This window comes from Numenius arquata, chromosome 10, assembly GCF_964106895.1.
Source record: "Numenius arquata chromosome 10, bNumArq3.hap1.1, whole genome shotgun sequence".
In the NCBI taxonomy this organism is placed as follows: domain Eukaryota; kingdom Metazoa; phylum Chordata; class Aves; order Charadriiformes; family Scolopacidae; genus Numenius; species Numenius arquata.
In genome coordinates, this window is record NC_133585.1 from 29664356 (window position 1) to 29690285 (window position 25930).

Below are 25930 nucleotides of genomic sequence, written 5' to 3' on the forward strand. Positions count from 1 at the left end.
GAGAGGGCAGGAGGGGAGGAGGGCCGCCTCGCCTGAGGAGAAGAGAGGGCAGGAGGGGAGAAGGGCCGCCTCGCCTGAGGGGAGGGGAGGGGAGGGCAGGAGGGGAGAAGGGCCGCCTCGCCTGAGGGGAGGGGAGGGCAGGAGGGGAGAAGGGCCGCGTCTCCTGAGGGGAGGGGAAGGGAGAAGGGCCGCCTCTCCTGACGAGCGTGGCCCCCGCGGCTACAGGCGGTTGTGAGGCGGGGGCAGCCGAGGTTGCTCCTGCGGTGGTCGTTGTGTAAGAACTCCTGGGTGCTTTTCACGGAGCTGGGATGCTGCCTGTGGTCAGGGTGCGGGCGACGAAGCTATGGGGAGGCGAGGGGCGGGAGGGAATAAGGCAGCACGTGGTGATGGATGGAGGAAGGGATGGGGATGGGAAACACCACTTTCCGTTGCCCTGGGTGGAACTTGTATTTGGCCCTAGGAGAAACCCGTGTGTTGGTACCTGATTGCAGGAGCTTTAGACCTCAGAGTGAGAAAGGCTGTTAATGGAAATCTTGCTCTCTTTCTGCTTGAGAATGCAGAACTCTTGAGAGTTTCATGAAAAAGGCATGACCCCCCTTTGAAGTCCAAGGAAAAGTTAGTCATCACAGCAATTGTAGAGATTGGAAAGGACCTTCGGAGATCATCTGGTCCAACCCCCCTGCCAAAGCAACTTCGCAAGGTGTTGGTGGGACTCAAACTCCAAACGCTCTGGGCCACTGTCAAGCTGTCCACCATCCCTCTTAGCTATGAAGGCTCCACCAAAACATTGGTGGTTAGCAGAGGATGGTTAATAATCTAAAAGATCCCGACCTCTATTTAATTCTGCATCAAATGGAATCACAATGCCATTAATTTAATGGCATGGGTAGAATATGCAAAAGACCATGGTACAGTGGTCTGAAGATTGACATACTTGCTCTGTGCAGCCATCTGTAGAAATTGAATCATTCAGGTGGGAAGGGACCCCAGGAGGTCTCCACTCCACCCTGCTGCTCGCGGCAGGGTCAGCTCTGAGGCCGGTTCAGGTTGCTCAGAGCTTTATCCAGTTGGTCTTGGAAAACCCCAAGGACTGAGACTAGGCAGCCTGTACCACTGCTTGCCTGTCCTCATGGGGGAAAAACATTCTAATATCTGGTCAGAATATTCTTTCAGTTTATGCCCGTTGTTTTTCCTAAATATTAGTATGTGTCTCGGAAACACTGGCTTGTTACTTTAGGTGCAATATTACGCTGATGTTGCGGCTCAGTTGCTGATCCCAAGAGCCTGCTTTACAATAGCACTGCTGGCTCAAATGTCTCTTCTGATGTGTAGATGTGCTGTGGTTACCCATTTTTCCACGGTAAACAGTGCCCAAGCTATGCAAAAGTTCAGTTTAAAATTGCAGGTCTGAAGTTACATATATGAGACTTGTTGACATTTCTGTCATGTAGAGAAAGCGGAATATAACCTGCCCATCCCAAAAGGAATGATTGGGAATCCCGTTTTGGCAGTGTAATTGTTATTGGATAAATTTCTGTGACTCAACTTCTATGATTACAGCTTTTCAAACTGAAGAATGACTATCCAGTTCTCTCATAGGTCATACTACAGCTATATCGTGTTCCTAATTGAAACTGCTATCAACATGTATGGTTTTGAAACTACCTATTTGCTGTTGCTCCCTGAAAGATGGTTTGGAAGTCACTGGTCCCTTTGGCATTTAGGCCAAGACTGCTCATAAAGGTGTTCGGTGTTTGTGTGAGTGCTGTAGTCTGGGATAATTTGTTTTATTCTGCTGAGGAACTTTTAACAGCGGGGATCCTTTTGGCCCGTTCTTATGGTCACCTTGAGGAAAGAATAAGAAAAGTTTTTCATACGTCTTGGTGTGTTAATTAGGAAAGTTCAGTAGGTTTTAAAGACAATTAAATGTGTAGTGTGAAGTTGTATTTTGAGATCAGAAACTCTTTGACTTAGTTGAAAGATTGATTTTATGTTCTAAGACTGTAGTGCTGGCAGAGTTCACAAAAGCAAAAGATGTAATTGTCTTGTTTAAAACCATCTTTGCCTGGCAGTTGAGCGATAGCTGTAATTGTTCGTGGTAATGTATTTCAGTGTTTCTGGGATTATTTTAAAAGTTTAAAAAAGTGTGCGTTCCCTTCATGAAGGGAAAAGTAAAAAATGTAATTGAAGACTGAAGGAAATCAGGAATGTTCTAGGCTAGAATCAGGGAGTAGTGAAAAGACTCAGCGTGAATGAAGGGGAAAAGCTTAACATGTTGAAAACATCAGGAGTTTTAGAAGGGGATTGTTTGGAAAGGTGAGTATTAGTCTGTTTTCTTGGATGCCCTTGCTAGTCTGTGTATGGAACAAAAGTAGATGGGGCTAATTACAGTAAAATTACAGTTATATGAGGGTAAGGCATTTTGGATCATACGCAAAACACTTGAAATGTGTTGACAGAGAAGGATGTGTCTCCTCATCTGCTTTAGGAGAAGAGAGCATGACAAACTAGTTAAAGTGAGGTAGGCAAGTTTTATACAAAAAAAGCAAGTCTAGTACCTGATTAATGGGTGCCACTTTAGCTAAGAGCTAAGGAGTCCTGGAAAGTATTGATATGAAATTCTTCAGCTGTTTGGGCTAATACGGTGATTAAGAACATGAGATGATGAGATTAAGAACATGAGATGATGTCTAGCCAAGACCAGGCTGGATGGGGCTTTGAGCAACCTGGTCTAGTGGGAAGTGACCCTGTGTATGGCAGGGGGGTTGGAACTCAATGATCTTTAAGGTCCCTGCCGACTCTAACCATTCTATGATTCTATGACTAAGATCGGGGGGGTAAAACTGAGTGTGGTAGCCTCCAGACAAGGATGTTCAAACACGGTAAGATTGATTTAGACTTTCTCGCTCTCTACAACTACCTGAAAGGAGGTTGTGGAGAGCCGGTGGTCGGTCTCTTCTCCCAAGTCATAGGCGATAGGACAAGAGGAAATGGCCTCAAGCTGCACCAGGGGAGGTTCAGATTGGATATTAGGGAAAATTTTTCAACTGAAAGGGTTATTAAGCATTGGAATGGGCTGCCCAGGGAAGTGGCTGAAGCACCATCCCTGGAGGGATTTAAAAGACGGGTTGACATAGCGCTTAGAGACACAGTTTAGTGATGGTTTTTATCAGAGTTAGGTTGATGGTTGGACTAGATGATCTTAAAGATCCCTTCCAACCTAGACAATTGTATGATTCTATGAATGTTCACGTATGTGTCCTGGTTTGAGGTAGAACAAAACAAATTTTCGGTCACTTTACTTTTCAGTTAAGTCTCTTCTATCTGACTGTACTCTCTGAAATTAATGGTGTGTTTTTTCAGGTAGCATCAGCTTCTGGCACTGATAATGTCTGATGTTTAAAGTTAATACCAAGGAATGGTACGCAGGGAGGCTCTTGCTTATACTTACTGCTATAACAACCGAGGTCAGCTAACTTTGTTATGTACCAGGTTGGAGGGTCAGAAGTGAAAAAGCATAGAGGGTGCACACCTACGGGGAGAAGTGGACAGGACAGGTGACCCAAAGCTGACCAGCGAGGTATTCCATCCCATCTGCATCGTGCTCATCATAAAAGTTGAGGGATCAAAAAGGTCAGCCTCTTTCTTCAATGCCTGGTGTCTTAGAAGGACTCTGGCCATTTGTCTGCTTTTGATCCTGATCTGTGCGTTCCTGAATCCAGTTCCCATCTGCCGTTGAGTCCAGTCCCTGTGCTGGCCAGGGACGTGACTGTCATCCTGGGTCATCCTGGGAGCTCAATATTAATTTTCTATATCTATGTGTAAATTGCGTTATTTTCTTATTGATATTATTCTCTTTTCTGTTTATTGTTAATATTTCATTAAAGCTGTTTAAGGGGTTTTTTTCAACCCATAAGTCTGTCCTTCATTCTCTCTCTTTTCGCCTTCCGGGAAGGAAGAGGGTTAAAATAGAAAACATTTAGAAAACAATAGAAAACAGCCCAGCCTAAGCCAGGACAGTATGATAAACTGAATTACTTTAAGTCTTCAGGGCAAGATTATTTTAAGGTCTAGAATTTGCCAAGGAGGTCTATGAATTAACAATATTCATAGTTTTTCACTAGAATTTAAAAAAAAAGAAGCCAAAAAACCTAGTAAAATTTGCAGGTAATTTTTGAGATGTGTCGCTGTGTTAATAACTGAGAAAAGAGGGAATGATACACTTGCCATCCCAAGCAAAATACACAGCAGGGTGAAAAGTCCTGCAAAGGGTGGCGTGGATTGTGGCTAATAGTGGGCGAGAAAAAAAAGAATGGTGACATAATTAATGTAGTTTTGTGGAAAATAGGTGTTTGTTGCAAGAAGGGAGCCTTTTGATGATTTCCTAATATTGACATAGTTCTAGTGTGTGAAACACTTCTTTATAATCCTTCTGGGGTTTGGTTCTAAATATAGTCGATGCAGTCAATATTAAATTAATAGATCTTAAAAGGAATAAAGAAGAAAAGATTTAGTTTTCTTTTTGGACATTTGTAGTACAGTCATACTGGGATGTGGGGTTTTTTAGCCCTGATACTGTTTGGTTGCTATATGTGTTGGTTGGTAAACTTGCAGATATTATGAATTGAATGATAAATAATTATTGGTGCAATTCTAATGTTTGAATTGCTTAGCAAATCTGATAAAGCCAGGGAGAAAGAAAGAGACTCACACTTCCAGTATAGGGTGGTATCTTGAATTGCTGGGATATTTAGGGTTGTAGTGGTAAACAATTGAATCTCTAAAGAGTGATGATACGACTAAGAGGGTGACTGCTTTCTCAGGTGCAGAAAGGTCCTCAGTAGCAGAATATTTAGTATGCTAGTAGTGGCTAAAAGCAATGTCAAGGCTCGAAAAGGTCTTACAATAGCAAACTAAATATCAGTACTTTTCTTGCTTTTTAAACTTAACTATGGATAGAAATTAATAAGAACCAAAGGATAAATACCTGTGCAGTGGTATCTAGAATCTGTCTTCCTTCTATTTCCAAATTGAGACAAAAACAAACTCAGAAAGAAGCATTTTTGGTGAGGAAACTTGCATAGACGTGCTTGATACGACACTGGACTCCAAAGCACTGGATACTCTAATATAAAACTGGGTTTGTATGTGTTACAGATGTGAAGCACAAAATCCTGGGCAACAATCTTTTCTTTTTTGCAGCAGGTTGGGTTGAGAGGCTGGGTTAGTTATCTGCTATTGACACTTATACTTACACAGACTAAAGATTTTCAAGTTTCCCTGAAATTAGAAAGGTATTTGCATTTAGGATTAAACTTTTGTGTTTATTGGATAATTTGGAGCAGAAAATGTTTTCTCAAGCAATCTTATACTTTCTTTGGGCACTTAACAGCTGGAGTTAATATAAACTTTGCATTCACCTAAACGTAGACAGTAGAAGAAGAGCCAAATACAATTGAGTAATTCTGGCAGTGGATAATAGTATGTCCGAAGTCTATCAATTTAATTTTCCCTAATGAAAGGGATGTTACTTTTTGCTACACTGTAGAGACTGATTCAGTTTGATTACCTGTTCAAATTGTTAAGGAATGAGAAAAAGAAGAACTAAGTAAGACTGCTTTTAAAAACACTTATATACCACAGTCAAGTTCTTACTAGATTTGTGGCCTGGCAAGATAAGGGAACAGGCTACAAGCACTTCCGTAGGGACAACAGGAAGGGAAAAAGAGTGAGTCAAGGCTGTGTAGTAGGAAATTTTTCAAATTAAGATATAGCACTCTAGTAAAGTACTATAGTGACGATACTTTATGATCTTTACTACTTACTATTTTAATGTGGTTTTTTTCTCTTGCAGATAAAGCATGAAATAGTAAAAATTGAAATAGTATTGGAGGTATCCTTGCAACAACATTTAAAATTTAAAACTTTCAGTTCTTCAGATAACCAGGATGCATTTCCAGTGGGACTGGCTATGCTTGGGTGTCCTGATAATTAACTCAGTGACTGCAGAAATTAAAAATGAAGAAACTCTGGATGCAGATGTTGAAGTGGAGGATTTTGACAAGCAGTCTCAAGAAGCTGATGTTGTCAGAGATAAATCCTCCTTAGAGGTAAGATTACAGAAGTCTTAGTTAAAGCTTGTTTAATTATAAGACACATAGTTATATCTAGTAGAGAAATTGGTAGACAAAGGCATTTAAAAAAGGGCAAATTAACACACAGTTGACAGCTGAGTGAGTGTCAAACCCACCAGTCTGAGTTTTTCAGTTGCTGTATGTGACATGCAGGACAAGCTTAATGAATGATTCTGCTATGCCAAAGTGTAAAATCGGGTCTCCTGCCTGTAGTGGATAGTCATGAAGAAGGTTTTGGTAGTTAGGGCTTCGATCTAGGTACAGAACCTTTTGTTGTAAGTCCTAACATGCCATTTCTAAGAAGAAAGCAGAAAGCGTTTTGGTCTTACTGAGATTTTGACTTTAGACCAGTTTCTTGTTTTCATCAGTCACAGCTGACTTTTGACACTGCCTTTATTCCCAGAAAATCTTTTTGTATTTGTTATGCTGTGCTACCTAATAGGTGTGGGCAATATTAATAAATTATTTTTTCAGCTTTTTACTGTGTAGCACAACTGTCATGTGCCAAGTAGATCGGAAAACAAAAGAATGGAAAACATGTAGGGAAAGCAGAGAACTGGTGCAAGTTCAGTAAATTTTCTGGGGTTTTGTTACATATAAGATGCGTAACAGTACTGCAGTTATGAACACAGGAAGCAGCTTTTAAAATTCAGAGACGTGAAATTGCTCACTGTTAGAGGGATGTGCCCAAACTGTGGAAAGAAGAGGGGCTTGGGGAGCAGGGAATGGTGTTTTATGCTGCTAGATGTTTCTAATGAACAAAATCTGGTGGTCTGTCTGGATGGGCTACTTCTTGGAGGTATGATAGTGTATTTCAAATGAAAAATCGTAACTTATGTTAAGAGTGTGTGTCTGTACATGTCTTTTAGGTTGTGTACCAGACTCCAAAGCCAACTGGGGAAGTGTATTTTACAGAAACCTTTGATGGAGAATTTTCTGGGTAAGTTTATGCCTTAAAATTATACACTTTTACTTTCAGCAGTTTAACACATGGTGGCAGGACTTAGTTTGTATTCATTTTTCTGCTAGTATCTTTATAAAAATTAATTTTTACAGGGGTTAGAATTGGGAAGGCTGGTAATGCTTGTTCCAAATACATCATAATGTTAAGCTGGACAGTTAACATTTCAGGTATGTTGCTATTTTTTCTGTTTTATGGAAGTTTTTAATAAACTCTGGGTTTATGGACATTAAGAAAAATAATACAGTTTAAAGATTTAGCCAGTTGAATTTAACTAGCTGCAAGGTGAAGTGCAGGGCCGTTACACTGGAGTAGCAAACTTTCTTTCTCTTCATGTGCTTTTAGGTATGTGTAAGAAGGCAGCGCTTTCAGCATTATAGATAAAACCTCTATTGGGGAAGCCTTTTTTTTAGCAGATTTTTTATTAATTTATTATATTGCTTCCCACACTCAGTAAGAACTTAAGTCAGAAATTTGTCTTGTCCGTATCTTGTAAGTTTTCTTCCATCAGTATGGCAATGTAAGGTGTAACTGCTACTGGGTGACTTGTGTTGCTTGATGAAAAGCTGTGTATTGTGAGCTATAGTCAGTTGCCACCAGTGCACTGTCAATAAGAGTGAATATAATATATTACTTTCTATTTCTGGAGTAGACTTCCTACTTTTACTTGGAAAACAACTTGGCTTTCAGTTGTCTTTCTAGCTGAGATATAAAGGGTGTCAAATGCCAAGGAAAACAAATGAGTACCAGGTAAACGTGGTCTTTATGATCACTGACTTTTCTTTTTGGAATCAAGCCGGGCTAGCATATTGTCACTAGCTCAAGTTAAGTGAGTGTGCGCCCAGGTAGAACCTGTGAGTAGGAAACTCTTTAGTAAGAGCTGGTGTGATGAGTTGTTAGAGTACTTTCTTGCTGTGAGAAAAGCTTTTCAAATGTGAAGGTAAGTCTCTGGTTTTTAATGACAAATCAGATCTTGTTATTGGTTTGTTTGGGTTTTTTTTTTTCCCCATACACTTTGATTCTGTTGAATAAAAGAGCTATCTCTTCATTTGTGAAGGATTACAAAAAAACGTGTTTTCATATGTTACTGAAGTTGATGGAACAAAACCTAAGATGTATGAGAAAGTAAGCAGCATGTTGCCTTTCTTCCTTAAAATCAGAGAAAAGAGTACATATTATATGAATAGGTATATCACCAGAATACAGTTGCTTTTTTGAGAATAGGCCTTGAAAATCTTGTGTGTGACTTGTAGAGATGTGTTATTTCCTTGCTGGTCTTTCTCCTGGTAGATGAAGGATCTGGTTTGCCACTGATACTGTGAAGCTTTTCCAGCATCTCTGTTAACGCTGAACAAATCTGGCTGAAATTCAAGCAGAAAATATAAAGTATTCATCCCTGAAATACTCCAAGCAGAGTATAGTTCAGAGTGAATGCAAATAGTTCTTTACAGAATTAATAATGAGAATGTAGTATTGTAGTTGATACAATGAAGAGTTCAGTGACACTGTTGGCTTAAGATATTCCTGTGCATGGCTCAGGCTAGAACCACTGTATGATGAGATGAGCGTGGTCTGCCCTGTTTGTCCTTTTTTTTTTTTTTTTTTCCTTTTTTTTTTTTTTTCCCCCTCTCCTTCAAATGAACACTTTGGGCATAGAGTATGTGCATATTTTTTTGGTAACCTCAATTTGATAAGCTGAGTTTGCCTTGTTCATAGTATGAAGGAGATCGGGAGTTTGTTTGCCCTGGTGGGATCCCCTCTGTGTGACACATTTGGCATCTGTTCAGTGCATGATTGCATTTGTGATTTGGGCACTTGTACCTTTTCCCCTTCATCCCCTGCCGTCTGTGTGTACTGTTGCTGTCAGATACTGTTAAGGTTTCTTTGGGTGATTTTTTCCTTTTCCTTATCATATTGAAGGTTTTACACTTGAACCTTGCTATTTTCCATGTATCTTTGACATTCTGTGCGTATGTAATAGTCTAACATTCTGCCAAACTCAGGTTGTATATATAACTGAAGTTTATTCAGGATAGTTAAATTACTTTAGAGTTATAATTGTATATTCATTTGCATTCTTGGGGAGTATTTTAAAATGCTCTGTTAAACTCACCTATTTTAATTTTTCTTTTCATGTTCTTTAACTACACAAAGTTCCATGACTGGCAAAATCATTATCACAGGTTCACAGCCTTGTGAAGTAATACAGCTCTGCATAGATAGTTAAATGACTAGTACGCTTCTTGTTTTAGGTGGGTGTTGTCTAAAACCAAAAAAGAAGATACGGATGATAACATTGCTAAATATGATGGTAAGCGGTTTTAATGTTTGCCTCCACTCTATAGTTTCTGATGTTCTGTTGCTCTTTGAGGAAAAAAAAACTAACCCTTACACTGAAATGAACTTTGAAAACCCAGGTGACATAAGTCAAAAATATGTTAGTTTGTATAATGTCTGTTACCCTGAAACTGAGGTGTGAAATGATGCTCATTTTGTTACTTAAGTGCGAAGATTAATTTTTTTTTTTTATATCTTCCCAATAATCTATTGCAATGAAGGATACTAGAGTGCTCTCTGGCATCTGACTATTCAGTATTGAATAGTGCTTCTTGAGAGCTACCTTTTCTGAAATAGTATCAGAGAGATTTAGCCCCTCAATTTCAATTGTTAAACACGTTTCTAAAGCAACATGTTCCATGTTGCTGCGTCTGTCCTGCTGATTCATGGCTTGGTCCCCCAGTCTAGCCTCTGAAACAAAAAAGTTGAGCTGAACGGCATTTTTCTTTAAAATACTTTTTCAGATTGTCTGTGCTGGAATGTAGGGTTCTCCAGTGGTTCCTGTACAGTTTATTCTACAGTAGTCCAAAAAAAAAATTTGGAAAGTAATAATGAAAAAAATCGTTTTGATGGTTTATATCATTGGGGTTTGCACTTGACTTGTAAATTTCTAGGCTAGAATTGCCTGCCTGAATGTAATTTTATATTGTTGACAGTTGTGTGATCTGTGGCAATAATTTTGCAACGTGAGTTCATTTCATTCAAAAGAAAGTGGGGAGAACAGAAGAAGTTTCTCCTGCAACAGTAAAGTATTTGCTACTGCTCTTCTCTCAAATGAAATCAATTAATGTTAATAGAAAGTGCTAAGTGAATGTATCTTGTAGGACTTTGGTGTGCAAGACAGTACAGAACAGATGTTTTTAGGTTTAGCAGTTACCAGAAATAACTGGTAAAAATAAAGAAGTTGCAGAGAAGATACCCATGCAAATGAGATGCTTAGAAGAACTGACATCGCTCTGATTGCTTGGCCTCATATTAGGTAGAAATTGTCTCTAATGTCAAAACAGTCATATTTGCTTAAAGACACCCAGACAATTCAATACTTAACAGACCCTGTGGTGAAAAGACTTTTTTGAATTATTTTCCAATCTAATTTTTTTTTTTTTGTGATGTTGTTTTGCCTCCTGTTTTCGCTTGGTCTTAGTTTCTAGGAAAGAACACTGTTGAAGATGAGGGAATTTTCCTCCCTCCTGTTTAACAGACTAGAAGAAACTAGGGATTTGTTGTTGACATACATATCTTCCCTTCCTTAATGACCTTTCACAAATTGCGCTTCAGTTGAATTAAAAGTAAATAGCTGTTTCATTTGGATTTCACAGTTTATGAATCTTCTCTAAAGCACATGCTGTAGAACTCGGTATATTTTCTTGCTTTTGTTTATGTTGACACAGGCTTTTTTCACACATTGCAGTGAATTGTAAAAGTAGTCTTTCATTTGTGCTGTGTTCATTCCTGGAAAAAAAAACGTAAGTGAATCTTGTGCTGCTAATCTGTGAGAAAATATAGCTGCCCTTTTAGAAATCTTGTTCTTTGACTATTGCCCACATGTGTAATCAACTGTATTTTTCCAAACTTGGAGAATTTATAATCTTTTATTTCTAAAGCTGTGGGTCTGTTTGTTTGTCTTTAAGATCAAATCTGATAATTCTTGGAAAGATTGGGGTGGGGTGGGGGAAGCTTCATCTCCTAAGTGATCAGATTTGACCTGAAAGATTCTCATCCTATATAAGCAGGAGGGGAAGAATTGTGCAGGTATCTAGCTTACACAGTGCCTTTTGACTCATGGTTTTTATGTGGTGATGGTAGGAACAAATCTAAAATCTGGACAAGTATTTTATGTTCCTCTAGGCACTGTGGTATACTGCAATCTAAAGATACAGATCTACAATATTAAAGTTTTCTTGCAGATCTCTGTAAATTGGAGAAGAGAAAGGAATGTGTACTTTACACATCTTTCAAATGTTAAAAGCTAGCATTATCTTAATTAACTAGAACAAATACCTTTTTGGTGAAATGAGACAGCAGGCTTTTCTGTGTAGAGCTGTGCATACCCAAAGTGTAGGCATCTCTTCAACTATCTGCCCATTTCTTAAGGCTGAATTAGATTTTTACAATAAAACTAATTAAACATAAACCAGAGCTTTGAAACATATTAGCAATGCAAGCATTAGGCTTGAATAAAATGTCCTATCTAAAATGTATTTCATACACTATTGCAATGAAACGGGAATCTAGTGGATATTTACACATGCTACAGGTTTGTGCAATAAACTTAATTAAATTCTGTGATGTAAAAACATTTTTTGTTAAATGTGTGTATTTGCCTATTCAGTTTCATTGGTTTAGGGTGGATTATGGTAAGGACGGGGTTTTTTTCCTTCTTTGGAGTCCATGACTGACGACTTTTAGTTGGAAAATTCTGTTTTACACATAAAACTGAGTCTTTGATAATTTTGTTTCTTTTGCCTATAACAGTTATGAAACTGGGATTTTTTTCTGCCATGGAAACAGCTACTTGGGGAAAGAAAAAAGAAAGAGCTTGTCACTTCTTATTGTTACAATGACTTGCACTCTTTTTCCCTAAGGTTTCTTTCCTTTTTGCTGTCTGAGCCAGAACATTGGGTTAGATGGATCTTTGGCATGACACAGTTCTTATTTTGTCATCCAGCTGTGGAAATGGAATTCTAGTGGTTTCTAGTTCTTGAAAAGTGCTGGTTAAAATGTTTTGTCACTGATTTGATAGAAAGATGTGAGCAGCAAATTTGTGTACCATTATTTTTTGATTTTTTAATTTTTTTATGTATTTGAGTGCTGTAGAGTGTTTAGGTTTGGGAAGCGTAAGCTGGACTTGAGTAATGTTTTGCATCCACGGTAGAATTACCAGTTATTAATTGGATGATTATTGTTCAACTTCTTTGACATCAGATGTCAAGATTTCTTCCCTACTTTGGAGCAACTAGTCTTTGTTTGCTGTTAACTCTTTGCTTTCAGCAAGGCTACGATTTCTTTACTTCAGCCTATGTTTTTTTCAAAGACTCTGTGTGTTTGTTTTAGGAAGATGGGAAGTAGAAGAGCTGAAAGAAAACACAGTGCCTGGAGACAGAGGATTAGTGTTAAAATCAGTGGCAAAGCATCATGCAATATCATCTATGCTAACCAAGGCATTTATTTTCGATGATAAACCTTTGATTGTTCAGTAAGTAATCCCTCAGATTTTTTACTTAATATTTATTATTTTTACAATCTTTAAGTCAAGAAAGTAATGTGAATCCCTGTAGAAAAATACTGATTTCTGTATTGCATTGCCCTGTCATATCCAGAGCTATCAAAACTGTAAGTATGAATGATTTAATAATCAAGTAAGATTGTAGTACAAGTCTTAATAAGTGATATTTAAACTCTTTTGAACAGAAATCTGATCTTTTACAAGATTGCCAAAAAAGCTAATTACTTTTCAGTCTTCCTCTAAAAGATCTAAATCATATGTGGTTTGAGTGGTGTTTTTCCATTTACAGAATACCTCTGTGTAGCTCCGTCAAAGCAACTTGAATCTTGAATGTATGGTAGTAATATTAGTGATGAGCACCATGGCAATATGACTACTTTTTTCTGATACTCAGACTTGCTTTGGTGTACTTACAGGCATATCCAGGTAATTCCTCTGGTTAAATTCAGCCTGTCATATGGACAGTTTCAAAGACGACACAAGTTTTCTAGAACTCTTGCTCATTTCTGCTTCGCTTTGATGCTTGCATGTTGGTTGGTGCCACCTTGAAACTTTTCTTACTGGCGCTACCAACTGTAGCAATTGCTACCATGGTGTTTTTTGACTGATGTCACTGCAATATTAGCTTCTGTGGCAATTAAAACCTTTTGGTCATGTAGAAGTGTTTTGACAGTAGTGACTAATCCACAGTCTTAATATACTCATAATTAGAATCGCAGAGTAGAAGTTAATCTGTGTTTGTCTGATACTTGGAATTTTGTTTTTTAACTTGTTCTTTGTCCAGATACGAAGTGAATTTTCAAGAAGGCATTGACTGTGGTGGTGCATATATTAAACTTCTCTCCAGTAGTGATGACTTGAATCTGGTATGTCCTCTTACTTAACAATTGCCATCAGTTGTTCATTTGAGGAACGCCTAATTGTTCTTGTGAAATGTCGATAAGAAATTAATTCCTAATGCATCCTAAATTCTTAAAATCTTCTGAAATGCATAAGCAGAAGATTGCGCAAGATAATAATATACATATAATTGATTATATATACATAAAACCTTCAGAGTTGTGCGTTTTGTACTGATGGAATATTGATAACTTTATTCTTATTATAATTTCCATTTATTTTAATAAAGCCTATAGGTAGTCTAAAATTTAACGTAAGCTATTAAGATCTATATTCACACAAGAAATCTCAAAATGTGAATTTCAGAAGGTTAGAATGACCAGTTTGCTGTGAATAACATACTCCTCTTAGTTCTGCAGGAGTGATGTCTTATATCTAGGACAAAGAACTCTTGCATCTATTTAGTCTGACTTTCTGCAATAATAGAAGCCATAGAAGCTCAACTTGTAACTTGTGGAACAGGTTTGGTTTTTGCTTTTTTTTACTACATGGCATCTTAGAAAGGGCCATGACTTGGATTTAGAAACTGAAAGCGTTGGAGAATCTCTGTTCCGAGGAAAAGGTCTGAATACTCAGGTGTGAAAAATTAAGTGCCTTAGTATATTAGACCATTTTGTAGGTTGTTTCTCAACACATTGATGTGAACTTGCCCGTCCTTTCCAAACTTGTCTGCAAAACTCTTTATTACTATGCCAACGCAATCAGGTATTTCTCATTTAAAACGCTGCCTGTTCCAGCCAGGTCTCAGTTCTGGCATATGAACGGGTTATTTCTGCTTTTAGTATTTCTGCCACTAGACTGGGGTGTAGATATAAGCTGTCTAGCCTGTGATGAAGAATATTTTAGCAACTTTTTTTTTTTTACATTAACAACTAGCAGTGACTGGTGTCCTAGGAGCTCGTGCAACGCAAATGTTGTGTTGACAGAGTAGGGATGGCTGATACATCCCTACATACAATTGCTGTAGTTGCTTTGATGAGTGCTGGTGCTTTTGGTACATAGCAGCAGTTACAGGATAGGATTTTCATTTGAACAGACTTGGAATGGCCAGAGTAGATTAAAAAACGTTACAGCTAGAAGGAATTTGCACTGACTCAGCAGTACAAACATGAAGTGATAAGGGTACTTTCAATCCTGAAGTAGGTTGCCACTTAAAGGCTGGCTGTTCTAACTGCTACAGGTTTGTGGCTAATTGGTGGGGGTGAGCTCCACATTCAGTAGTATAGTAACAGAAGTTTGCGAGGCAATCACAGTTACAACCTCTATAAGTTATGGAAGTTGTTGGATTTGAGATGCATCAGGCCATACCATTTGCTCACCAAGATTTGGTAAGCTAGAAAGGCAAGCTCATGGAAAAAACAATAGGGAACAGTCTGGAAAAAAAACTTAAAAGAGCGTGAGCAGAATTCGTTATTTCCTCTTTGGGTAAGATTTTTCATCTGTGCTTTTATCCTTGGGGGGGTCTGTGTCTGCTGCTGCTGTCTTGACCCGTGAGGCCATAACCTTGACTTTCAAGTACTGAGAACAGCAGTGATGTGTGGTCCCTGTGTATGTGCAAAATGAGGAGATTGCCCAGGACAGGCTCAAGACATTGCTTGACCTGATCTGCAAACCACTTAACAGTGGGACTCTTCACGAGATATAAGGGATAATATGTACCTCTGAAAGAGTCTAGGAGATGGCAACACACATAAGACGTTGCTTGTAAGTGTTTCTAAGATCTACTAATAAAAACTTCAGTGCAATTTCCTAGTGCTCTTCTCTTTTCCTAAAGTTTATATGGCAGTAGGTGTTTTATGCTCAACTTGAGTACTAATAGATAAGTATTAAAAATACAGGTGGCAGGAAAGCAAGCAGAGGCACGGCATCTTTCGTAACAGAAAGATGTGTAAATGATAGTAAAACTGAGAAGTTTTACGTCTTAGAAGAAGGTTTGAGATCACGATATTCAGCTCAATTACACATGAAACTGTAATCTTCCAGTATCTGTCATCTTACTAGAAGGTAAACCACAAGACAGCAAATGCAAAATCTGCCTGTTTATGGCCTGGCTCACAATTCATCCTGAATTTTTTTTGGACTTTCACTGGCTGTTGTGATGAGGTAACTTAAAAGAGTCAATGTTCTCTCTTTCTTGTCTTTTTTTAACTTTAAAATTGGACATGTCTCAATGCTGTATATATGCTTATTGCTATTAGAACAGTCAGTTAATTATTGTTCTTATTGGTGACATTTTCCTAAGACTGTTGAATGTTGTGGAAGGGGCCAGACTTAGGATACATTCACTTCTGTGGTGCATAAAGTGAAAATGTTATACTCTGCGTTCAAAAATTTTAAAAGTACAGGCTCGTTTCAAACAATACCTTGATGTCAGAATATATTTTTCAAGAAGAAAACTCTGAGGAATCAAGTGGTCTTCTTCCTTCAAGCGATTGCTTAAGAATATAAGGCAGCTGTTACTGCATGTTCCAAATACAAAAATCATATAAATAGTTGAAAAATAATGACATATCTAAACAGCTTACTGCATCATGCTCTGAAGGAGAGTAACTACATCTGATATTTTCAGGGTTGTTTGTTACTAAACATGGAGCAAGAAGACTGATAAAATACTGGGTAATAATATCCTGGGTTTTATGTTTACTGAAAAATAAAATTGATATGAAGAACAGTAACTAGTTCCCTTGCATCTTTTAGTGTAATGTTTGTAGAAGTTTATAGTTATTTGGGTTTTTTGATTTCTCACAGGCATTTCCACTTAACGTAAGGGTAAGGTCTAAATAAATATATTCATCTTCCCTTGAAGAGGCTTAAGTGATCTCTACAGTTAGCCTGTTCCCTGAGAACAGAGAGCACCCAGCAACTCAAGCGAACTGTTTAATTCCTTTCAGGACTTACTCTACCAATTTTCAGTTACCTTTTAGAAAAAGATAACTGTGCTGTATGCCACAGCATCAGGGAAAAGAAGTACCCAAAATGACTTCATGAAATGTACAGTATAACACATGCTCAGCTTTCTTGCTTCTACAGGAATACTTTTTTGACAAAACACCTTATACTATTATGTTTGGACCAGATAAATGTGGAGAAGATTACAAACTGCACTTTATCTTCAGACATAAGAATCCTAAAACTGGAGAATATGATGAAAAACATGCAAAACGTCCTGACGTAGACCTAAAAAAATTCTATTTGGACAAGAAGACGCATCTATATACTCTTGGTATTGTTTAGTTCTTATAAGTTTAAATTGGAAAGGAGTCCGCTTTGTTGTGTGTAGTAGTCCATTAATTCTGAGGGGGGGGGAGGGTTGCTTAATGATTTGGGCTTAAATGATTTAATGACTGAGCTTAATTGCAGGACATAGAAGTGGCTTTGAAATGTTACTGTTTAATATTCAATTACAGGAAAAAACATATCAGCCCCGGACATACACAGCCTTCAGCATGAGGAATTGATTAATACTTTCAGTACTTATTATGATAAAAATATTTTTGTTAAGATATTAAAAAAACCCGAACTGTCCGATATTCTAGGAAGGCATCAGAGTTCACAGGAATTCAGTTAAATCTGCAGCATGTCACACACAACTCTCCTGCGCACATGAAGAGTTCTCACTAACTCTTCTAACTAACTGCATCTGCAGCAGTGTCCATGAACAGATGTGTTAGTGTCCTCTGAAGATGAATGAATAGGGGCTGGTTTTAATTCATGTGACATCTCTTTTTGTACCAGTGAACAGTATAACAGAGATGAAAGTTTAATTTCTTAGTTCTTTTCCCCCTTTTTTTCTAATTTCTGGTGAAGAGTAAATAATCAGAGAAGAATGGGCTCACCTGGGGCATACTGCAAGTCCAGCCAAATTGACTACACTTTTGAACTTCCACTGAATAATAATGGAAGGCATGTTCAACTGCTGTGCCATGGGCAAACTTACTGTTCTTTAAAATAAATTACAGTAGTGTGCCATAACAAACTTTCACTTTTAGAAATAAGTGAAACAAAACACTCTTCTTGTGGTAAAGGAACGCCTGTCTTCCTGTATTTGGGCTGCTCATTAGAAATTACGATTAAAGATATTTAAGCTCAGATTGCATTTATTCTGTTTATAATTGTTCAAATAGACTCCATGGAGCTGTATAAATTGATGCATTATGTGACTGGTAACATAAGTTTAAAAATTAATTCTTTGTATTGTATTTGAAGTGATATGGGGGGTTAATTTTTTTGCATTTATGGATATTTTAATACTGTTGAAAACTTGGACTGATAGTATCTAATGACGCTCTTGCAGCCTCTCAGGGTAAGACTATTATTTTGGTTTACATCACCCATTTTTATAAAACTGTCGTAAAAGTGGAATAGCAATTACTTTGAATTAACAATCTTCATTGTGTTGAATGGATATTTGAATGCACTTGTTAAGCACCTATAAATGTGCTTACTGGTTATTAGAAATGGATTTGAATACAACCAGGTCTCACACTGCTCAGTTCTGTGACCCTGCCTTCTCAGTTACTCACGCTTGCTAAAATATTTAAACATGTGAATATAATTTTCTGTATTCTCAGTCTGCCATTTGAGGGAAATGGCTGTCAGGTTTGAAGCAGGGAAAATATTGCTTTGATGATCCTTCGGCTGTGTTACTGACACAGTTCTTGTGTTTCTGTGCTTTCAGGTGTGAAATTGTAATTTGGTAGCAGAGATGCCTTTCGGGGCAGAGTTTTGTCTTTCATTGTCTGTGGTTTTGAATAAATAAATAAAGCAGAATTTTGGCCAAGTGGTAGGTTTTTGAAAAATATCTCTTAGAATGTACTTGGATGTGTTTCAGCAGTTTGCTAGAGGTTTCATTTTTGGGGCCTGATACTGGTCCAGTATCCCCACAGTAGCAAATTGAAAGTTTTGTGTCCAAATCCAGTATCTGGGTGGGGAGTCCATCTCCTGCTCTGCTAGTGAGGATCCTGTTTGCTGTTATCTGTCTAAGTCTGTGTTTAATATATAGATTTTTGGTTTAAAATATTTGTGAAATGTATGTTTCCCTTGCGTCTTTAATACAAATTTCTTCAATTCAGTGCTAAAACCAGATGATACATTTGAAATGTTAATTGACCAGACGGTTGTCAGTAAAGGAAGTCTTCTTGAGGATATGGTTCCTCCAGTAAACCCTCCCAAAGAAATAGAGGATCCTAGTGAGAAGAAGCCTGATGATTGGGATGAGAGACCAAAAATACCCGATCCAAATGCTGTTAAACCAGATGACTGGTAAGGAGAACATTTGTATCTGTACAATACCTTTTACACGCAGGTTATTCATTTGAAAGATTTGACTGGTCTTATTTCATTTTTTGCTAATGACAAATGTTTCACTATTAAAAGTGCTAAAGTTTATAAACATAATTGACGTGGGTACAAGGATCTGGTCATCTTCTAAGGAAAGAAAGAATTGTGCTTCTTGCTGATTTCTACCCTCAGTGTTTGCAATTAATGACTAAGATTACTATACCTGAAAGACTAGGAAGAAGGGTTTGTTTTTTTTTTTCACCATATAGTGTTAATTTATATTCAGTGACTTCTACTTCCTCCTGTGTGAACTACTGTTCATACAGCAGCTCGGCAAGAGGAGGGAAAAACTTAATGGAAAGACTTGACTGACACCTGCCAGTTGATGTCAGCAATTTCTGGGCTTTGCAGTTCTTTGAAACAATGTAAATACAATTCAGATATTTATAAACAGATAGTTGTATGTCTAATTCTTAAGATCAGTGTGTCTAATTGTGTTCTACCTTTGAAAAACATCCCTTTCATGGCAGTTACAAGTTCTCTGAACAGAACATTGGTTCAGTGTCAGGCTACTGTATTTTCTAACATAAATCTGTATTTGAAGGGACGAAGATGAGCCTTCCAAAATAGAAGATCTTGATGCTGTTAAGCCCGAGGGATGGCTTGATGATGAACCACAGTATGTTCCAGACCCTAACGCAAAAAAACCAAAGGACTGGTAAGAACTTGATCAATAAGTGCAGGTTGTAAATAAGCCTGCGTATTCTCTGTGGCAAGTTATGAGTTGTGGATCAGAAGCCAATCCAAATCTCACTGTCTTTTGAGGTAGTTAAGTTGGAATGTGTAAGGTATGGCCAAAGACTTGTTGTTTTGGGGGTTGCTTTTAGAAAAACACGAACGTGTCACTTGCATTTTGTTTTCTGAAGATATAAAAACCCCCAGAATATGAAGGACCCCTTTGAAAGAAATTGCTACAGTGTTAAACCATAGAATAGTTTAAGTTGATAACTTGAAATCATCATATAATAGTCTCAAAGGGATCTCTAAGCATCTTACGGAGAAGTGTTTCAAGCTGTCTGCAGATGCAGGAGTATAATTGCATTCAGTCATGCTGTGGTAGTCATGAACATGTGACCTTTACAAAAAAAAAGTGTAGCACTCTAAAAAAACCCAAACAAACAACAAAAAAATCAAAGTAGATGTTTATCCTGCTGGGTGAAGTTTCGTGAGCAGGTCAAAATTGTGATGTTGTTGCAGGAAAATGTGTGTGGATCCTAACTTCAGATTGACCGCTAGTGTTCAGACCAGTCCAATCTCAAATCAGTTGCTTATATTTTATTTTTTTTTATTTTTCTGTAGGGATGAAGAAATGGATGGGGAGTGGGAAGCCCCTCAGATCTCTAATCCAAAGTGTGAGGCTGCACCTGGTTGTGGACGCTGGGTGCGTCCCATGAAGAATAACCCAAAGTATAAAGGAAAATGGAAAGCACCTATGATAGATAATCCTAACTATCAGGTAATAGCAATATTGTAGGTCGTTGTTAAAAGGTAGGAAGTTCAACAGAGCAGGCAAGTCAGAGTAGTATATTTTTCTAGGCTTTTTTATAGTATATTTATATTTTGGAGTGAGTCTGAATACCATCACTAAACGCTTTTGTATTTAATTTGCTTTTTTCCCCTCAATATATACTGGAAAAATTAGAAGGACTTTCTGTATTAAAACAATTTCTCTGTTAAAAGTTGTTTTTGCAATGCTTTGCATTGGTACTGCTTATTTAATATGCTCTGTAGAATTGTATTCTGAATTATGTTATCATCTAATGAAATATTACTACTTTTTGTTGGGGTTTTAAAGGTGGGTCTTCTAAATGAACAATTTTTCTACATGCACACACACTGGAAGGGACCGTGTGGATCATGGGATGTAGTTCCCTTGTAGTCATAGGCTGCCAGACAATAGATGCTTATCTCAGAAGATTCCATCACTGGCCATAAAATATTGACCACTCCCTTACAAAAATGTATATGCTGTATTGATGAACAAAAGCCAAAACTATGTTACATAAAGAGAGACAAGAGGAATAATTAAAACCAATGTTTATTTTCCTGCAGTATTAGGAAATTTGTTTCCTAGACTTACTCTAGGAAGTTTACAAAGACTGCTTGGAATCACCAGTACCAGGAAGACCAGGGTTACTTCGCGCAGTCAGTTGTTACTGTAACCCTGTATGGACAAAAAAATTAATTTTAAGAGGTCTGCCCTAAGCCAGAAAACTGAGACCCATCTGCCAAAATCCGATAGGCTATTTCCAATTTTGTTTTTATGTAGGTTAAACTCTACTGCTTGTCTTTTTAAATAATGCATTTAAAATAGTTAGGAAATTCTAATTATTTTAAAATTTGTTTCACAGTTTGTTTTTTAGTGAGGTATAGGTAATGTCTTATGTGTGATTATTTTTTTTTTTCCTCCTTAAAAGGGAATCTGGAGCCCTCAGAAAATACCGAACCCAGACTATTTTGAAGATCTTCACCCATTCAAGATGACCACTGTCAGTGCCATTGGTTTAGAACTCTGGTCTATGACATCTGATATCTACTTTGATAACTTCATTATATGCTCAGAAAAAGAAGTAGCAGATCGTTGGGCAGCAGATGGCTGGGGCTTGAAGAAATTAGTAGCAAGTGCTAACGAGGTATAAACTTTATTGTATTCTTGAGAGCCAAAAGTGAGGAAGATCTGCTGTTGGAAGAATTTTCTGTCAATTAATGCTGACAGAATATTAATTTGTCTGCAATTAATAGTTTTGCTGAGTAACTATGATAGTGGTTTTTTTTTTCTCGTAGTTTTGGTTTTTTACCTTATCCACGTCAATTACCTCTTGATATTAAAAGGTACAACATTTTACTTAAACAGCTAGCGAGGAATTGGCTTCATTATAGTTAGTGAGTCTTCCGCTGTTCACAGGGTTATTAGGAGTTTAGTACTTCTACAGCAAATGGAAGCTGAGTTAGTTACACACAAAGACCTCTTTTTTTTTTTTTTTTCTTCCCATTGCCTTTCCCTGTTCTTTAGACGTTTCCCTCCCGTGAGGAATGGATAAGTAGTCATGTGGGATTTTTCCTGCTTAATGATTTTAGGCCTTTGGCTGCTTAGATCTATATTATGCAGCTCTGAAAATAGCACATGTATGTTTCTGGAGCTGCATCTGTTCCTGGGTTTCTCTGTGTACATCCACATTTTGCTCCTATACTGTACTTGTCCAGCAGCCACAGTCTTTTCTAGTTATCTTTTCCTATGCTGTAGGATGAACTTGTCCTGACGTATGGGATCGTGAGCCCCTCTAGTGGCTGTCTTTACTGACTACAGTTCCTTTCTAACAGTCTTTTTTTTTTTTTTTTTTTTGAGTGGGAAGCACAGGCCTTCAGTTGTGGGAAAGAAACGATGGGTTGGTGGGAAATGTGGCCAGTTCCTGATGGCTGCTGTTTGTCACAGTATGAGCAAGTAGTAACAGCATATTTGCCCATGCGATTTGGAAAGCCGCATCCTCCTACAACCTCACCCTTTTCAGAAGTGTTTGGGTTTATGTCTGGACCTGCATCTGTATCTGTACACACTCCACTGTACTCCACTATGTCTCTCAGACTTCCTACCTTAGTTGCTGATACACCGTTTCCAGAGGTCTGACTGGACCAGGCACTTGCCTACCTACTGTGTAAGTCAGAACTGGGCTGGGAGGACAATTTACTCCCTGAATAATTGGCTTTCAAAGGAGAGAACCTGGTAGTACAGATGGAGCAAGACATCGCTCTTCAGGAGGTTGGCTGCTGCTCTGAGGCTCTTGATGAGCTCTGAGGAGCTTTCAGCTGAGCTGGTACAGCATGGGGAAAAATAGAGTAGCTGGGAGGGTGTCCTGGTCTGAGGTGGTAGTTTGTAGTAACAGGCTTTCCTTCTTACTTAGCCCCTGCTACTTATTTGCAATCTGTCAAGTTGTTACTTTACTAATATTGAAATCCAATATTGTTTTAGTCATTAAAAAGCAAAGGTAAAGAAAGGGTTTCTTTGGGCAACATAAAGCTTAAAATATATACAGTACACTTTATAAACTTAATGACGTGTTGAGAGGGGTGTAAATGCAATTTATTTTTTTTTTTTTTTTAAATTGTTTTTAATATAGCCTGGTATGTTTCGGCAACTGGTGACTGCTGCAGAAGACCACCCATGGCTCTGGGTTCTTTACATCTTGACTTTAGCTCTCCCTGTTGGTCTAGGTGTGTTGTTCTGCTGGCCGTCAAAGGTTAGAGAAATTTCCTATATTTTTATTTGGTTTTATTCTTAATACTTTATTTGAAAACTCTTAGCATCTGTGCAACAATAGGCACTTTTAATGTGGCATTGATACTACTTATCTTACAGTGACTGTTATGTTTAATTCTGAATTTGTATTTAAATGTAAATGGATTTTTAATTTGTTGTAGAAAACAGATGAAGATGTTGACTTCAAAAAAACTGATATATCTAAGCCAATTACGAAGGGAGAACTAAAACAAGAGAGAGGGGAGTTAGAAGATGATGAAATAGAATTAGAAGAAGAAAAAGAAAACGAAGATACTGCTGAAGATGGTAAGATGAGCAAGCCAGCCTGCAGTTTGATTAAACATAAAGAGATCAATAGGAGTAGTTCATGGATTGCATTGCCAATAATTACAACCAGTTATATTAGAATATGCAAAACCTGTCTTGCTCCGAGTCTTTTTTTCTTTGACACTCTCCAGTGCATGACATTCCATGGATAATAGCTCTTTGATAAATACAAGCAGAAAATAAGGCTCTCCTTGCTATTTTTTTCGCTTTCAAGAAACTAACTTGCTTCTGATGGTCTTTTTATGTTTGTAGACAGTGATGCATATTTTCTCCCTTCTAAATATTTCATCTGTTGAACACATTTGAATGGTTCAGATACATGTACCTGAAGTGGTTAAAGTCACATTGTTGTCTTTAATATGTGTCTGGAATAGCTTTAAGTCTTTAACATAAGTCTTTCTCATGTGGGAGGGTTGTACCTTGAACTATTCCATTGATCACTGATTTTAGTAACTCTTGTTAAAGCCTGAAGATACAGTAGACTTGAAATAAATACTGAAGCCTGCTGCTTCCTTTGTGTTGCTTTCTAGCCCACACAGGTCTGTCCTGCTGCCCCAAGGGTGGAATCAGTGATTCAGTAGGTCAACTGTACTTTGGCATCCAAGGATAAAATCATCTTGTGTTAACTGTATCAAGGATTACTGGTACTATTCAACTATGGCTTTGTTCTGTTAGCATTTTCCCCGAGTCTATAGTAACGAACAAAAAGCAAATCGCCTAACTTACAGTGCATTATCTTCACTTCCATGAGAAAATCCTGAGCCTCAGTCCTCTGCAAGATTCTGCCTCTTACTTTGCTCTTCTTGGTAGGAACAAAGAAAGTGACAAGTGACTGGCAAGAAAAGTTAGAAACATAGCAGACGTTCATGGTTTGTGTGTTTTGGTGGTTTTGGAGGTTTTTTTCCTTAGTACTGACATCACTTTGTGTTACTGACTGAAACTTTGTGATTTTGTCTGTCTCTGAGCTACGTTCCATGAGCGATGATGGCTTCTGCCTTTCTGATCTAAAAGCTTACTCAGCATCTGATGATCCCATGCCAGTAGTTACAGAATTGAGTACATTGTTGGTGTACGTAGATACCTAAAGGTGGAAATCAAAACAGCTGGGTGCATGGCCTCCTTCACAAAATATGCAGAATATAGAGAGCTGGTTACCCTAGAAGGGCAACCCATGTGCTGATCAGAGAGCAGCCTAGAGTTGGCAATATTTGGTGCGTGCACTGCTCTTCAGTGCAGTGACACAGCCTCAGTAAGAAAGTAGAAACCACCTCTGTGTCGCTTAGCCTATTGTTTGTCCAGGGAATGCTGGAGAGTAAAAAGGTATTTTATTTTTCTTTTACTGCTTTTTTTTCCTCTCCAGACCCTGTCAGTTCAAAGGTCTATCTGACACCAGGTCTCATAGAAAGCTTACTGCTTCTTGTGAATAGTTATATCCTAGTGTAGTGCAAGGTGGCCGTACTGCGAGTGAGCTGAGGGGAGTACAGTGCTTTTCTGACTAGTTTCTGTATTGCAATAATGCATAAAAAGGGGGTAAGCAGAAGAGCTATTTATCCCTCAACCCAAAACTGTACGTCCAAAGAATTCCCTGCTGAAAAGGTGAGTTCCCTGAGCATGTAGGTGTCCCCCGTGGTAGATCACTCATTACTGCAATATTGCCCTTTGACTAAATTCTGACTGAGATAGTAGATTTGGGATGCCAGAGTTGTTCAGTTTTGGACTCTGATATCAAAACGACGGTCTAATACAATACTTAGATTTAAGGTTGTCATTTTAGTCGGTCACTTACAAGTCTGAAGAACTTGCACGCTATTGTAAAAAGAAGCTAGGCTGAACCTGTTAAAATTGGTTATTAAATCCAACAGTGCTCAATTCTTACTAATTCATGAGAATTTTCTTCTCTATCACAGAGATGTTTTTATGGGTTACTGTAAACAAGTAGTTCATTCAAAGACTAAAATTGGCTTCTTCTCCTTATTAGTGTGTCTGGATATAGTGCATTTTTAATATAGTTCTGTTTACAAAGTAAAATTAGTTTCTTCCACAGAAGATGAGCGTGAAGGTGGTGAAGATATTGATGATGATGAAGAAGAAGAAAATGAAGTTGCAGATGAAAGTCAAGAAGAGGGTGATAAGTCAAATAAATCTGGTTCAGAAGATGAGGTAAGTTTGGGGTTTTTTTTCCTCTTATTTTCTCCTTGCTCTTGTCCAACATGACACTTCTAACTAAGCCCAGTTACCTGCAAGAGTTTTTCTTCTGTTGATCCATAAAATAAATCATGAAGTGGGGATGTGTTTTTATTTGACACCTCAAATGCTCTGCGTAGGTTTGTGAAATATGACTCTTCCTGTGTAATTTTGGCTGGAAGGTGATATTTATTGTAAAACACAGGTATGGTTTAGAAGTGTTCATGCAGGTCTCTAAAAACGAAATGTTTTTTCAGGAGTGTAGT

At 37.9% G+C, this 25930-nt stretch overlaps 1 protein-coding gene across 2 annotated transcripts in view; it reads left to right on the top strand.

Annotated features, from left to right (window-relative positions):
- Positions 1–25930, top strand: part of CLGN (calmegin) — a 28883-nt gene that overhangs the window by 489 nt on the left and 2464 nt on the right. The window contains exons 2-14 of one of the 2 annotated variants that reach the window (XM_074154627.1): positions 5932–6110; positions 7004–7074; positions 9348–9406; positions 12487–12628; positions 13443–13524; positions 16589–16781; positions 18631–18820; positions 19443–19556; positions 20198–20354; positions 21316–21531; positions 23014–23133; positions 23315–23459; positions 25528–25640. In XM_074154627.1, the coding sequence (XP_074010728.1) occupies positions 5932–6110; positions 7004–7074; positions 9348–9406; positions 12487–12628; positions 13443–13524; positions 16589–16781; positions 18631–18820; positions 19443–19556; positions 20198–20354; positions 21316–21531; positions 23014–23133; positions 23315–23459; positions 25528–25640 (1781 nt within the window). Of the gene's footprint in view, positions 1–5931; positions 6111–7003; positions 7075–9347; positions 9407–12486; positions 12629–13442; positions 13525–16588; positions 16782–18630; positions 18821–19442; positions 19557–20197; positions 20355–21315; positions 21532–23013; positions 23138–23312; positions 23469–25527; positions 25641–25930 lie in introns of those variants that run through there. The other variant, XM_074154628.1, reaches the window with a different exon arrangement.